This window comes from Acomys minous (genome assembly GCF_964271855.1).
Source record: "Acomys minous genome assembly, chromosome: 10".
NCBI lineage: Eukaryota > Metazoa > Chordata > Mammalia > Rodentia > Muridae > Acomys > Acomys minous.
The window spans coordinates 71,497,243-71,511,387 of record NC_140491.1 but is presented as its reverse complement, the minus strand read 5'-3'; the positions used below and the strand labels follow the sequence as shown (position 1 = coordinate 71,511,387).

General features: G+C 53.2%; 1 protein-coding gene across 1 annotated transcript in view; it reads left to right on the top strand.

Moving 5' to 3' along the window:
* MVB12B (multivesicular body subunit 12B) overlaps positions 1-12,889 on the top strand; it is a 163,771-nt gene extending 150,882 nt beyond the window's left edge. The window contains exon 10 of the mRNA XM_084797664.1: positions 9,293-12,889. Within this exon, the coding sequence (XP_084653790.1) occupies positions 9,293-9,379 (87 nt within the window). The 3' untranslated portion in view covers positions 9,380-12,889. The remainder of the gene's footprint in view (positions 1-9,292) is intronic.
* Positions 12,890-14,145: the final 1,256 nt, after the last annotated feature.

Here is a 14,145-nt window from a genome sequence, read left to right as displayed (position 1 = left end):
CCTCTCCCCCACCTCCTTCTAGTGTTGGGGGCCATGTGAGATTTCCCCCATCTACGTTAGGATGTCATCCATTGGTGTCACTCTGCAAGTCTTAGTTGAGCAGCTATATTGCTGAAATTGAATAGGTACATCTCCCTGCCTTAAATAAAAGGCACTGTCTCGTAACTGGCATCCTGGCCCACTGTCTTTTACCGTCTCTGCACCCCACCCTCACCATCTGGCAGTGGTCCTTGGATCTTTAGGGGTAGAGGTTATATATATTTATCAGCAGGGGCTAAGAAACCCTCGGTCACATGGCCTCTGCATTTGGGCCAATTGTGGTTTCTGTAATGGTCTTGTCTGTAATGTTGGATGAGGAGTGAGAGCAACACTTACCTGTGGGCATAGGGGGGGAAAGTATTTAGAATGCTGTAGTAAATTACACTGGTTTAGGAAAGTGGTAATAGTAAGTTCCTTTCTAGAGTCCATGGCCTCACCAGCCTCGGTTTACAGTATCAGGCATGAATTAAGTCCAGCTAGGAGGCTTTCACTACCTCCAAGACACAGGTGCCACAATTGCCTCAGGTGCGTGTTTGCATGCTGTTCCTCACTGTGGCTTCACAGCTGAGGAGGACTTGGAACCGTTTTCTCTCTTGATAGTCCACATAGCACTTTTGTCCACTTGAGAGCTAATCCTCAGGGAAGAGACTTCAGTCAGCTCTAGCGTGACTTCTCCAGGCTGAGTCTGACATGTGTGGGGCCTTCAGCAACAGGGGAGGAGGTAGGCAAGAACAGCGGCGGTAAGATAAGCTGTGCTGTAGCTTCTCTAACCAACAGCTGGGAGAGCAGGTGCACTCTCCACTGCTAGGCCATCTCTCCATCCCCCACTGCTGCCTCTTAGAAGTCTCTCAGCGCCCTCTTCCCGCACATCCCAGAGCCTTGGGGAGGAATGTGATACAAATGTCCCTTGTAGGGCTGGGCTCTCTTATAATAGACATACTGACTGCTTGGTGGTTACTGCCATCTACTGAGACCCCTCTCAGGTGAAATCCTCCCCTCTTTGTTAGTTTGTTTTAAAACAGGGTTTCTATGTAGCCTTGGCTGTCCTGGACTCCCTTTGTAGGCCAGCCTGGCCTTGAACTCACTTCCTGCTCATTTTTTAAATTATTTATTACTTATACATGCCAGAAGAGGGCACCCGATTTCATTATAGATGGTTGTGAGCCACCATGTGGTTACTAGGAATTGAACTCAGGACCTCTGGAAGAGCAGCCAGTGCTCTTAACTTCTGAGCCATCTCTCCAGCCCATCCTCCTGCTCAGTTTTAAGAGCCCTTTATTCTTTAAAGATGTCAACCTTGGTGCTGGGGAAATGCTTTGGGTTTTGTTTTCATGTCATTCTTAGAATTCAAACTACTGCATTTTCTTGTTATTTTATATTTTAAAATGCAAAAATATTACAAACTTACCTACTTAATTGGTTTGGCAGTACTAGAAAGAAAGCTCTAGAGCTGGCTTTATTTCTAAGGCTTAGGCAGTTTGGGGTCATTTCCCTCTCAGTTCTTAGTGTCACCTTTTTGCATCTTTGCGTGCGGCGTGGGGCTCTCGCTGTGCGTCTGTTCTGCCTCTTGCTTTGTGATATGCTCTCACATACAGTGGGTTAGTCAGTCCCCTCTGCTCCCCCAGCGTTTTCCTGACTAGAGGCATGGTCATTCCCTCGCAGCCTTCCAAGGAGGGGAGAGTTTTCTTTGTTTCATTTTGTTTTGTTTTGTCTTGATGTGTAGGCCAGGTTGGCCTTGAGCTCATGAGTCTCAGAAGGACTAGAATTACAGACATGTGCCACCAGTCTACCTTCCATCGGTTTGTTTTCAGTACGTTTGGGTATTTGGGGTACATGCATACAGAGGTCAGAGGCCAACTTGCAGAACTGTTTCTCCCCTACCACTCAGGGATCAAACTCCGTGTCATGAGGCTTGGCAGCAAGCACCTTTATATGCTGAGCCATCTCACCAGCCCATCCTCGGTTTCTGTTGGAGCTGTGCTGAAGTCATGGGTAATAGAATGACATTTTACGTGGCACATCCACCTGAGGATGGGGGGGGGGCTGCTTACCTGGGTCTTTGCGTGTTGGCCATTGGGAAACCAAAAGACCTTTTTTAAAGAGTTCTCAGGGTTTGAGTTTTGGGGTTTTTTTTTTTCTGTTGTTCTTTTGAGATGGAGTCTCAAGCAGCCAGGCTGACCTTAAACTCTGTGTATAGTGGAAGATAATCTTCACCTTTTGGTGCTCCTGTCTTGTCTTTCCGATGCTAGGTTACAAACATACACGACCGTGCCAGGTTTTTACAGTGCTGGGCGTCGAACCCAGGCCCCTGTGCATGCTGGGCCAGCAGTGTACCAGCTGAGCCATACCCCCACCCCATCCTGTTTCTTTCAAGACATGCCTGGTGTTCTGTCTTTATGGTTCCTGTCGGCAGCACCATTGCTTGTGCCATCCTGGTGTTGGTTATGATAGCAGAGCACACCTCTCTTGACTTGAAACAGTCATTTTGCTCTCCTTGTCACCCCACCAACAGACAAGCAGCCCAGACACTGTCCTGGCCTCTTGAATAGCACCTGACCCCCCCCCCCCACTTCCTGGTGTACTTGTCCCCTCAGATGGCCCTTCTAGGTCCCCAGGCCTGTTTGGTGGCAGTTTCTACTTTCAGTCTCTGTACATTTTCCTTTGTTTTTCTTCTGTGTACGGGTTGCCCATGTTTTCTCTTTCCTGAATATTCTCATCAGGATGGTGGCCCTTCTCAGCAGTGGCTGTCAGCCTTCTGTGGACATGGCTGTCTTTCCTCCCTGCACAGCACCGCGGTGGGCTGTGTTAACAGAGCCCTGGTCTGAGTTCCCTGATCCCCCTCTCCTGTCTTTGGTGTTCACGTGTGTATCCACGTGTGTAGGCCATATGTGTAGGCCATGTGTGTGCAGGTGCAGCCACAGGCCAGAAGAGGGAATCACACCCCATGGAGCTGGAGTTGTCAGTGGTGAGTCACCCAGGGTCGGGGCTGGGAACGAAACTCAGCTCCCTGGAAGAGAAGAAAGTTCTCTTAATGGCTGAGTCTCCTCATGTAGTTCCCTGCGTAGCGATGACCCCAACCTTAAATTATCTCGTTGCTGCTTCATAACTGTAGTGGTGCTACTGTTATGAATCGCAATGTAAACATTTTTGGAGATAGAGGTTTGCCAAGGGGGTTGAGCACCACGGCTCTCTAACTTCAGAGTTTTATTGGAGGCAGCATCACCTAAGGGTGGCTCCCACAGAGTTTGCTCCCGTAGTGGCCTGGGGCACCCAGCATGTAAATAAAAGCTGTGGAATTATTTTTTTTAATATTTTATTAATTTTAATTTATGTGCATTGGTCTGAGAGTGTCAGATCTTGGAGTTACAGACAGTTGTGAGCTGCCATGTGGGTGCTAGGAATTGAACCTGGGTACTTTGGAAGAGCAGGCAGTGCTCTTAACTACTGAGCCATCTCTCCAGCCCAAGAGCTGTGGAATTGTAGCTGCAACATTATCTGTCACCAACACACCTCCATGGATAAAACCAGAGTCAAGGTAAATGGTTAGTTTTTGCCAGCCCTTCAAAGGAAGAACTTCCACTATTTTATTTTATTTTCAGGTTTATGAGACTTTTGTCCCACAAGTTAAAATGAGGCAATTCCACAAATTGAACTAGAAAAGGCTGCCAGGTGCAGGTGACAAAAAGTGAGCATTATATCAAAGATGGGCAGGGCCTCCAACACCCCACACGGCTTTGCATTTACCACCTGGAACAGTCTTCTTTCAGGTATTGCCTGCAGTGGCCTAGAGGAGGGGTTCATTACAAACAACTATCTTTTTTTTTTTTTTTCTCAGATGTTCAGGTGAATTCTGAAATGCCATCTCAATACAGGGCAGCCTGGAGGCTGGCTGTAACACAACTGTGGTTTCCACTCAGTATCAAAGGCACCTGTACACACACATACACCTCCATAGTCCTGCCCCGTCCCCAGGCCTCCCCAGCAGCAGGCTACACTGGCAAGTGCCTGCCCTGTGAGACCACAGCAAGGGGAGGCTGTTTTGTGTCCATAGAGCAAGCTTGCTCCCGTTTTCCCACTGTGTGACTCTCAGATTTTAATAGTCACCAGTACAGACTTTTCACCCTCCTGCATGATGTGTTCCTGTCAGCGGTGGTGTTGTCACCATGATGTGGCAGCCTCAGTCCTCTGTGGACATCTCTCTCCAGGAGAACCATGGAGGCTGACGGTGGCTCTCCTGTGTCCACATGGAGAGAGGACAGGACCAGTGTACTGGCTGTCATGTCGCTGGTCACCCTGCCCCATTAGGAGTCCAGCTTCCTGGCTTTGCTTGTGACACTCTTGCAGGACCTTGCTATCACCCAGTCTCCTCATGTCTAAGGAGCCATTATCCAAGCAGGGGACACAGACACGGACCACGTGGCCTTCCTCTCTCCATCCTCAGCCTTGTCCTTCAGTTGCCTGAGGAGTGCATGTATCCCAGAGGTCCCAGCCCTGGCTGCTACGTGGATTACCTGGGGTCCCTGTCAGGGGCTGAGCTGTGGGTGAGGAAGGGTGGAGGCCTAAGAATGTTTACAAATGAAAAACATGTTTGAGTCCAGGTTGTGGCAGTGCCTGGGAGGTGGAGGAAGACAGAGTGGCCCAAGGGGCCCAAAGGGAGGCCTGAGAGAGCAGGCAGGTGGGCTGCCGTGTCTAGCCTTTCAGCTTCTCTGAGCCACACAATCAGTTACAAGGCTCATCCTTAAGAAAAGTGTGATTGGATTCCAAAAAAATTACAAAAACTTGAACTAGGTATGCCCTTCAGAGGCAGGCAGATCTCTGGGAATTTGGAGCCAGCCTGGCCTATATAGTAAATCCCAGGCCAGCCAGGGCTACACAGAGAAACCCTGTCTTTAAAGAAAAATTTAACCTATCTCATGACATTTTAACTAAATTGGCTATTTTGTTCCAGGCTGCCTGTTCTAGCCTCTTCTGCTCCCTCTGCCCTGGTGTTAGGCCATCTGTGACAACGCAGCCTACCCTCCATTGCACTTGTTTTGGCTCTTTAGTTCCTTACATTCCTGGCCCTACCTGGGGACTCAAGGATTGCCCACACCCTTCTAGGACCTTCTGTGATCTGGCATAGTACAACCTGCCTTTCCCCTGTTTGTCACCTGATCCCTTATCCCATCTCAACCCCTTTGGGCCTGGGCCAGCACTGCCCTGGCTCATTCTGGGGTCTCAGGAAGTCTGACCTTTTCCCAGGCTTCCTCTCTGCAAAGTGTGGTTCTGGAAAGAGACCTTCCCTCCTTCCTTGTTTAGAACCCCTGGATCGAGAGGAGGGCAGGGCAGGCACAGCTTGGGCTCACCAAACCTCCTCCCCCAACCCCGCCCCCGCCCCTTCCTTAGGAAGCACTTCTGTTTCAGGTAAGCCTCCCCTTACCAACCATTAAAACAGCCCAGGACCTATAAGAATGCTGCTGCTATCCTCATCTCTGCCTCTTGGGCACAAGCACTCCTGGGTGTGTTTGCACAGCTCCCCTGAGTGACAGGAGACTCTAGTCAGCCCTTTCCCTGGAAGCTGCAGTGACCAACCTCTATGATACTGCCACCTCCTACTAATAGCATGCTGGTCTCGTGGTGAGCAAGGGCTGTGGAAACTGTGACCCCTTGTCTGCCTGAGAGGCCTGAGGCTGTCTACTACAGGGTCCTGGGGCCTCAGGGAAAGTCCCCTACAGAGCCCCTGACAGTGACATCTCTTTCCTAGGCCAGGCCAGCAGTACAGTTGCAATGACAGGCTATGTCCACCAGAGGGCACGCTGTCACACACTGCTCAGCTGGAGTGTGCTCTGCACACCAAGTGCTTTTTAATTGAAAAAAATTTTTAATTCAAAAAGGATTTGCTGTTTGTACTCAAGTGCAGGTTTTCCTTATGCAGGAGGCTAATGTCTTGAGTAAACAGATCCGGGCTCAAATCCACCTTCAAAGGTACTCTCTGTTTGCCCAAGGGAGTGAAAGGGCTTCCAGAAGCGGCCCTAGTCTCTTGGGCAAACATTTTGGGGACGAGGAATCCCCAGCGGAGGACATCGTCTGTGGGAAGGTTATCCGCAGCCTAAGGGGGATTATGTCGGGGGACATATGTTGAAATTTCATTTGGGGAATTAGGGAAAACAAGAGTGGGGGTGGCGACTTTTTCCAGCCAAGATCACCTAAAAAGGGAAAAACTCCAGGGAGAATGCGGGGGACCAAGGGATCTGTGTGTTGTGTCAGCCCCCAGGGTCTCCGTGTGCTCAGGCTATAGGGCAGGAAAGGGCAAGTACGTACTTGCAAGTCCCCTCTCCACTGCAAGCCAGGGCGCAACGGAAATAGGAATTCAGACGATGAACTGGAAGGCAGGTCCTTGCCCCTCCCAGAGACCCACCGTAGGCATGGACACACACACACACACACACACACACACAGGCCCCACTGCCTGGTCAGCTAATGCTCCCCTACCCCACTGCCCATCCTCATGCAGGTTGCCATCCCCAGTCTCGGGCTAGGATATTCTGGGCCAGACCAACCAGACAGCGTCAAACGAGAAAGTCCCACTGCCCTGTGGACGTCTTCCCGCCCCCGGAGCCGGGGCACAGCAGAGCGTGCTTCTGAAATGGCAGCAAGACTCTGTGCCCAGCCCTGACCCTGCTGTCATCACAGACCTCTTCCTTCTGTCATCTGAGAGTCACAGCACCTCAGCCCTGGCTTCCTAAGTGGGGTACCCCACCCTCCCTGCCCTTAGCCCCTCCCTCCTAGTGCATTCTCACCCACTCGACCACTGTATCCTAGGCTATGGTCCCTCCCACTCCTCCCCTCCCCACATCACTCCCAGGTCATGAGATTAGTCATGCTCTCTCAGAACTGACCCCACTATCCCGTCACCTAGAAGACACTAGCCTGGGACTGGCCGGCTTCAGGTCAGGATCTGTGGTGTCTCGTGCCAGGGTGTCACCTTTGTGCTGCCCCAGGGCCTCCAACTCCTACCTCAAGGGAATTGGTCTGTCCTCTTGTCTTCTTACTGCCATGCTGTTGTCACTGTGACCCCAAGACCTCCCCACTCCTAACACACACACACTCTTCCCCCCCCCCCCCACCCCCGACCCTCTCCCAGCCACTGGTGAAACTACATTCCTGTCATCTTCCCAAGCTGCACTTCCTGTCTGCACGGATGTCCTGATGCTCCAGGCCTCTGGGCCCTCCACCCTCAAGCCTGTACCATTAAGTCCCCTGCACCTCTGACCTGCCATGTCTTTGCTCTACCTAGGAAAGGCCCCTGTTCCAAGAAGTGTTCCTGGGAGGTGGTGGTTAGACCTGGCCTGTATGGAAGGTTCCTGGGCCCCTCTGCCACCTTCTGTGAGCCCCAGGGACAAAGGATTTCATAGGAATTATACCTTTGCATTCCTCCCAACATGACCCCATTCTCCAAACGTTCCTTCCCCCACCCACCACTCTACCCCTGGCAGAGTAAGAAGATCAAGCCAACAGGGGCTCTAAAGTATTACTGTTCCCTGACATGCACACATGTGATCAGCCACCAGGTGGCAGTGTTGTGCTGAAGTATCTTGGGTAGCCAGGCAGCTGGCTGTAGCCTGATGCAATGGTGTCCACCTGACTGGATGCTGTCCTGTGCCTTCCAGGGTTACTAGAGGGCAGGAGACTAGGGGGACTGTGGGCTGCTCTGGTAGGCTTCCCTCATAGCCAGCAGATGTTTAGTAGAAACTGCTTGCCACTAAGGTCAGGCCTGCATCACCCCTGGAATTAATAGGCCACACCCCACCTTAGAAGTGAGTCCCCCAAGATCCAGGGTGGGGGACCTGCCTGAGGCTGCCTGCATCATCCAACTCACTCCTGCTCCCCATCCTGGTAACATGCTGAGAGGCAGGGCTCACAGGTTGCAGAGGTGCTGCCTTGAGTGGCTCCCAGCTACTCCTCTTTCTCAGGGCGGCATCCTTGCTATTGGCAGCTTGCTTGGGGGGCAGGTGGCGGGTCCCACTTGGCCAGTGTGCCTGGCACTCCAGGCATGGGGCCACACAGCCTGGCTGGGGCCTGCAGCTTCTCCTGCTACGGTTTGACCACATCCTCCTCCACAGGCTAAGTACTGGGTGGGTGTCCTGCACAGAGTGACCGAGTTCAAGGCCACAGCCCTTCTCGGCCTTCTTTCTGTTGGAAAGCCTCTTCAGAGCCTCCACCGCTCACCACTTCTGACCATGATCATGCTTGGCAGCCACTAAGCTAAACACCCGGCACCTGGTGCTGCCTATTGGGGCACCCCGGGCTATCTATCCCACAACCCTCTTCACCTCTGCCAGGATAAGGAACCTTCTGTACCTCACCTGCACCCACATTTGGGTGTCTAATGTCCCAGCCTTCAAGTGAGCTGCAGGGCCCCCCCTCCCTACCCAACACACTTGCTACTTCTCAGAGTTTTCACCGAACTTGGAGCCTTTTACTCTCAGAACTTACTCTACAGAATTGGGGTCTCCAGGACAAGAGTTAATAATCCTCTACAGATTGGCTCTTGGCTCAGGAGCTGCCTGATCTGTCCGTGTGTTTGTGTCTGTCTCTGGATGTGGCGAGGAAAGGTTGCAGAGGGTATAGGGTTGTGAGAGCAGCCCAGAAGCCCTTCCCTTGGCCTTCGGGTCACTGACGTGCCTGTCATGGAGTCAGTGCACAGCAAGTACCTGGGGGTTCAGGGAGGCCTCTAGTCAGGCACAAAGTCTGCTCTCGGGTCTGTCTCCAAGAGTCTTGCAGTGGTCCCTCCTGAGGTACAAGATGGAGCATGAAAATACCTGCTTCTCAGGCTGGTACAAGGCTCTCCTGTGAGCTTGCCGTTGGCACCAGTAGTGGACCCTGCTGGTGCCAGAATCTCACCCTGCAGAGGCAGGCAGGGATTGTGAAAGCTGCCTACCCATTGTTACCTCCTGAGCCTGCTGCCTGACTCATACAAATCTCTTTCTCCCCCCCCCCACATACATACACACATACACACATACATACACACACACACACACACACACACACACACACACACACACACACACACACACACTTTCTTTCACACAAAGTGAAATGTTATCCTTATTCCAGTTCCCAGCCTGGATACCTATCCAGCAGTCATTGTGCCTGAGGTTGGGCAGGGCCTGGCCTCACCTCTGCTCAGCTGGGACTGGCCTCACCTCTGCTCAGCTGGGCCTTCACTGGGGTACTCTGGCCTGACTCTGCCTCTCTCCTCCTCTTGCAGTACGAGTACAGTTTCCGCACAGAGCAGAGCGCAGCCGCACGGCTCCCGCCCAGCCCTACCCGGTGCCAGCAGATCCCCCAGTCCTGAGGAGCCCACAGCATCCTGGGGGAGAAGACGGCTTCTACCCGGTGCCCAGACTACTGACAGGGTGGCTGGGGTGAGAGTCACTCCCTCTGTCACCTGCCCATTCTGCTTGCCCTCCCCACTGACCAAGAGACTCTGGGCAGCTGTGTGGTCATATACGGTCATCAGCTCGCCTGTCAAGACTCCCCCAACTCCCTGGGAACGTCGTTCATAATTGTGACTAATGTATGTGCCGTTAGTGACCAGAGTCTCCTAGCACATGTGTGTGATGACCACTTACCCCACGAAGAAAGAAAACTCCTTCCTTACCTGGGTCGCCCGTGAGAACCCAGGCATATGCTCCCGCCACCCAGTGGCGCCCACCGGCTCCCCGACAACTGACCATCGCCTACCGCAGGCATCCCACAGGCCACTGGCTCCCTCCTGGAAGACTCCAAGGTTGACTGCTTCACGCAGGACCCTGCAAGATGCACTGATCACCTCTGACCCAGCTGGTCAGCCAGCTCAAGTGGCCTATGCATCTCATGATGACACTGAGGGAACAGGCCTCCAATGCACTTGAGACAACGATGGACTCTTCCCGCAGCGCACACACTGGACGTCCAGAGAGCACAGACGGAACTCCTCTTTCTGTGGAGGTGACTGGGTGCCTACCTAGATGGAATCCTGGCTGCCAGGGTACTGTGCCTGGCCACAAGCTCCAATCCCCACAAAGGGCTCACCTGTGGAGCATCCACCTGCCAGCAGCAGTGCCATATGCCTCTTGTCTTGTGCCCTGACCTGGTGGCGACTAACACAGAGCATGCTTTGAGAGGAATGGTACCCAGCCCTGCAGGGACACAGTACAAGGGCACCAACTGCTCTCAGCCAACCCGCCACACTGTATAGGGGGCACTTCCACCAGGGATCTGCTGTTTTGAAAAGTACCTCTGTCCCAGGTCTCTGAATTTGGGCCAGAACATTTTACAGGTGTCAACCTGAGGTGCCAAGTTCAGCCCTACAAGTGTCGCCATGAGAACAGCGGTCATTGCTGTCCCAGATCTCAGACTCACCGTGATGCCACTGCTTTGCCACAGTTGGCTCTTAGGTTTTGACTGATATCGGTCCCCAGAGGGTCTATGGATGTGAAGGCGTGCACAGTGGACAGTGGCCATGAGCAGCTTACACACCAGCTGGTACAAACCTCTCCAGTTACAGCTCCCGAGGTAGCCACAGGCAGCTGGGTACCCAGGGTGCAAACGGATCAGGATCAAGAACCAGCCAACAGGATGGCATGAAGCAGGGCAGGTCCAAAAATACCTCACCAACTTGCATCAGCCCCTCAGGCCCCTGTGGATCACCCTTCCTCCTCCTCAGCCATCTTCTCCACTTGATGGTACTTCATCTCTGTGTCAGGAATGCTCACCTCATCTCCTTGCCTCAGACATGCCTGTGCCCTGTGTGGTACCCATCATGCCCTTGCCTCTGGGTCCCACAGCCTCCAGGTAGCACAGGTCATGAAAACGCAGGTAGCTCATCTGCTGGTGCCCCCAGAGGCCCATGGGCTCAACATAGGCATCTCTGGCAAAGCCTAGTGCCACGCTGGCTCTCAAGGGAGCTAATGAACTGTCCCCAGTCGGCTCCACAAGTCGTAGATTCCGAGGACCTGTGTCTACTGCTGCTGTAACACCAAGTGGCTTGTGTGACCTGAGGCCTAGCAGAGACGGGGCAACCACCCACAGTCTGAGTTAACTGGGAAGGTTGGGGGACAGCACTCTGGGCTCCGCTGACCACTTCATTTGCGTTTGTGCACTTTGTCTTATCACCTCTTTCCATTCCCCAGTTGTGAAATTGTCCCCTCCAGGTGACACTGGATGGCCCTCCTCACATCCCTCGATGGAGAATGGCTTCTCTGCAGCTCTTACAGGTCCTGAAAGTTAAAAAAAATGAGGACAGGAGACCCTCGTCAGTTATCAAGAAGGCTAAGTGAGAGGGTTCTTGGAAAAGGAGGGAGCTCTGCAGCCCCCTCATGCACTCCCACAGGACTCAGAAGAAGGCAGACCGCAAGCTCTAACTGGAGCAATCGCGGGACATTGCAGCTGTAGTTTAAGAGTAACCCTGACCGTGAATGTTGTAGCAGCAAGGCTTCTAGCTTCCGAAGCGTCCAGGACGACTCGGTGTCTGTGGTAGGTTTTAGGTTGCACCCAACCCCTGGCTTCTTGTCTTCTGGTGATGGTAGTGGTCATGTGTGCACACCCATGTGTGCACACCCATGTTCCCCTTGTGTGGACCTGGCACAGACCCAGACCCTGGAGGTGGGGCTACAGCTCACAGCAGAACTGAGTGGCCTTCGTGTGCTGTGTGGAGCGCTTTGCTGCTCCTGGCCACTGTAATCTGAGCACAAGGATTCGCTGGGAGACATGAAGAGCCTCCCTGTCCCCCACCAGCATGTCCCACAACTGCTGCTGTCCTTGCCAAGCACACACGTCTCTTGAAAAGGCTAACCAGAGCACAGCACCCTGTCCCCACCATCCCTAACTGAAAAGTTGGCTCCCTAAGGGCTTTGCAAATGGCATATGGGTGACAAAGGGGGGGGGCTCCAGGGTCACTTATTAATTTACCATGAAGTCTAGGAATTCATGTCAGCCAACTCTGTCATGTGGAGTGGTGAAAGCCCAACTCTCCTAGGGAAGAGAAGGACAGAGCCATAAGTGTTGCTTGTGTTCAGCGGCATGTGGCCAAGGTCTTTCTGAAGCCCCTGTCAGAAGGTTGCACAGCAAGGAGACTGAGCACACACCCTCCCTTCTCTGGCACCAGGCTTGGCAGTCTTAAGCACATTTCCTGTCATCCCCAAACAAGCCCAGCAGTGGGTACTCCTTGCCCCTGTCACATGAAGAGCCTGAGACACGGCTATAAGCTTGCCAGTGCAGAGACAGAATCTGACCCCAAAACCCCTGGGCCAACCACCTGGTCTTTGTGTCCATTCCCCGAGAGGGGCTTTCCTTTGCCATGGAGTCACCACACTGTGGTAGTGGGTTGTGGGCATGGGTCAGGCTGAGAGCCTCCCCTGACCCAAGGGCTCCCCAGCCTGAGAGCATCTCCTGCTGCATTTGTGACTCCTGGCCAAGGGAGGAGATAGAAAGGAGCGTTGGTGTGCTGCCGGGCCACAAAGGCCACGTGCTCAACTCACAAAATTGGATTGTGCCCATCTGCCCCCCCCCCCAGAGCCTGATGACGAAGCTGGCACCCAGCTCCCTCTCAGGTGACCTGGCACATCAGGGCAGCCCAGCTTTCCTCACTTACTTTGGCTGTAAGCCTGTGAGCCACCGTGGCCATCAGCACCAGGAGACCAGGCTTTGTTTCTCTTTAAAGGCTTGTGAGCTGTTGGGCCACTGTGTGGCGCGGGGACAAGGACCTGAGGCACAGCTGCCTCCTTGTGTATTTATTCAAGGTGATTGCTTGGCAAAGGGAGGTTTCACTGTGTGGTTGTATTCTTAATATAATTTGTTAAATAAATGTTTGTTTTAACCTCTTTTTCCCGGTTTGCTGTTATTTTTTAAGCCACCAGAGGTCAGTGTCCCTCAGAGGAGGCCTTCTGCCCAGCTGTAAACTGTCCCTCCTGCTTCCAGGGTTCCTGGGGGCCAGGTGGTCACTACCCTAGCCTTTCAGACTTCTAGAAAGAGCTACTAGGCTACATGAGCATTTCAGGACCACTGGCATTCTTGGCCCTCGGAAGCTCCTGAGAGAAATTCCAGTAGCTGTGAACACAAGGCCTGAGAAGACAGCAGAAGGCTCTCTCACCTCCTGCCGCTGCATCTGAGACACCCAGGAAGTAAATACAAGCAGGGCCTTAGTCATGAGAGGCAGAAACCTTAAGCACCACTTGGGAGAGACAGAATGAGCTCTGATGCCAGGGGCCTGGGTGCCAAATGTGTCCCCATGACTGCCAACCTAGGCCACAGTCGGCGAGGCGGCCAAGCCAGATGCTGCTGCCACATCCTCACTCACCAGCTACCACCTGGGTACCTGGCAGCCCCCCCCCCCACTCTCCCATAACTCCCCCCCCCCATGGTACCCACAGCACATGGGCATGGGCATCATTTAGATTTCGAATGTTCTCCAAAGGCAAAGTGACACAGTCTTAGTTGTTAGGTCACAAGCCTCCCAGACCTGCATGGATCACAAGGGCTGCAGCGGCGGCTCACTCCACCACTGTGATTACAAGGCGATTGCTGCACTATTGGGAGGCGAGAGCAAAAGGTAATGGGACCTAGTTAAAGGCCCTTGGTTCTGTAGCCTCTCCTGTCCCCACCCTCCCGGCTCCTCCCGGCTTCCTCCGTCACCCCTTCTGCCTCAATGATCTGCATCGTCCAGGCCCAAACTCTGGGAGTAAACAAATTTATGCTTGTTAAAAGTTGATGTTCTCAGGTGTTACCACAGCAACAGAAAGCTAACATGACCTCTGAGATTACAGTCTCAGTTCAGAAGTGGCTGAAGCCCCATTCTCGTCCCAAATCCAGAGTCCCAGGGCCTGGACTGACGACCGTTACCTAAAGATTGTCCTCTGTTGCTCCTTCTCTGGCTTCCGCACTGACTGGCCCAGCATTCTACCCTGCAGCAGCTCTCAGAACCCCTCCCAGCAGAGAGGCGTCACCCCGTCCTGTCTTCCTCTCACTCATCTTCCCAGGGGAACCCCCCCTCCTCTGAGAACGAGGCCCAGTCCCCCGCCCAGCCCTGACTCACTCCTGCTGATGGCCACCTAGACTCTTGAGACACCACCTTGCCTTTGC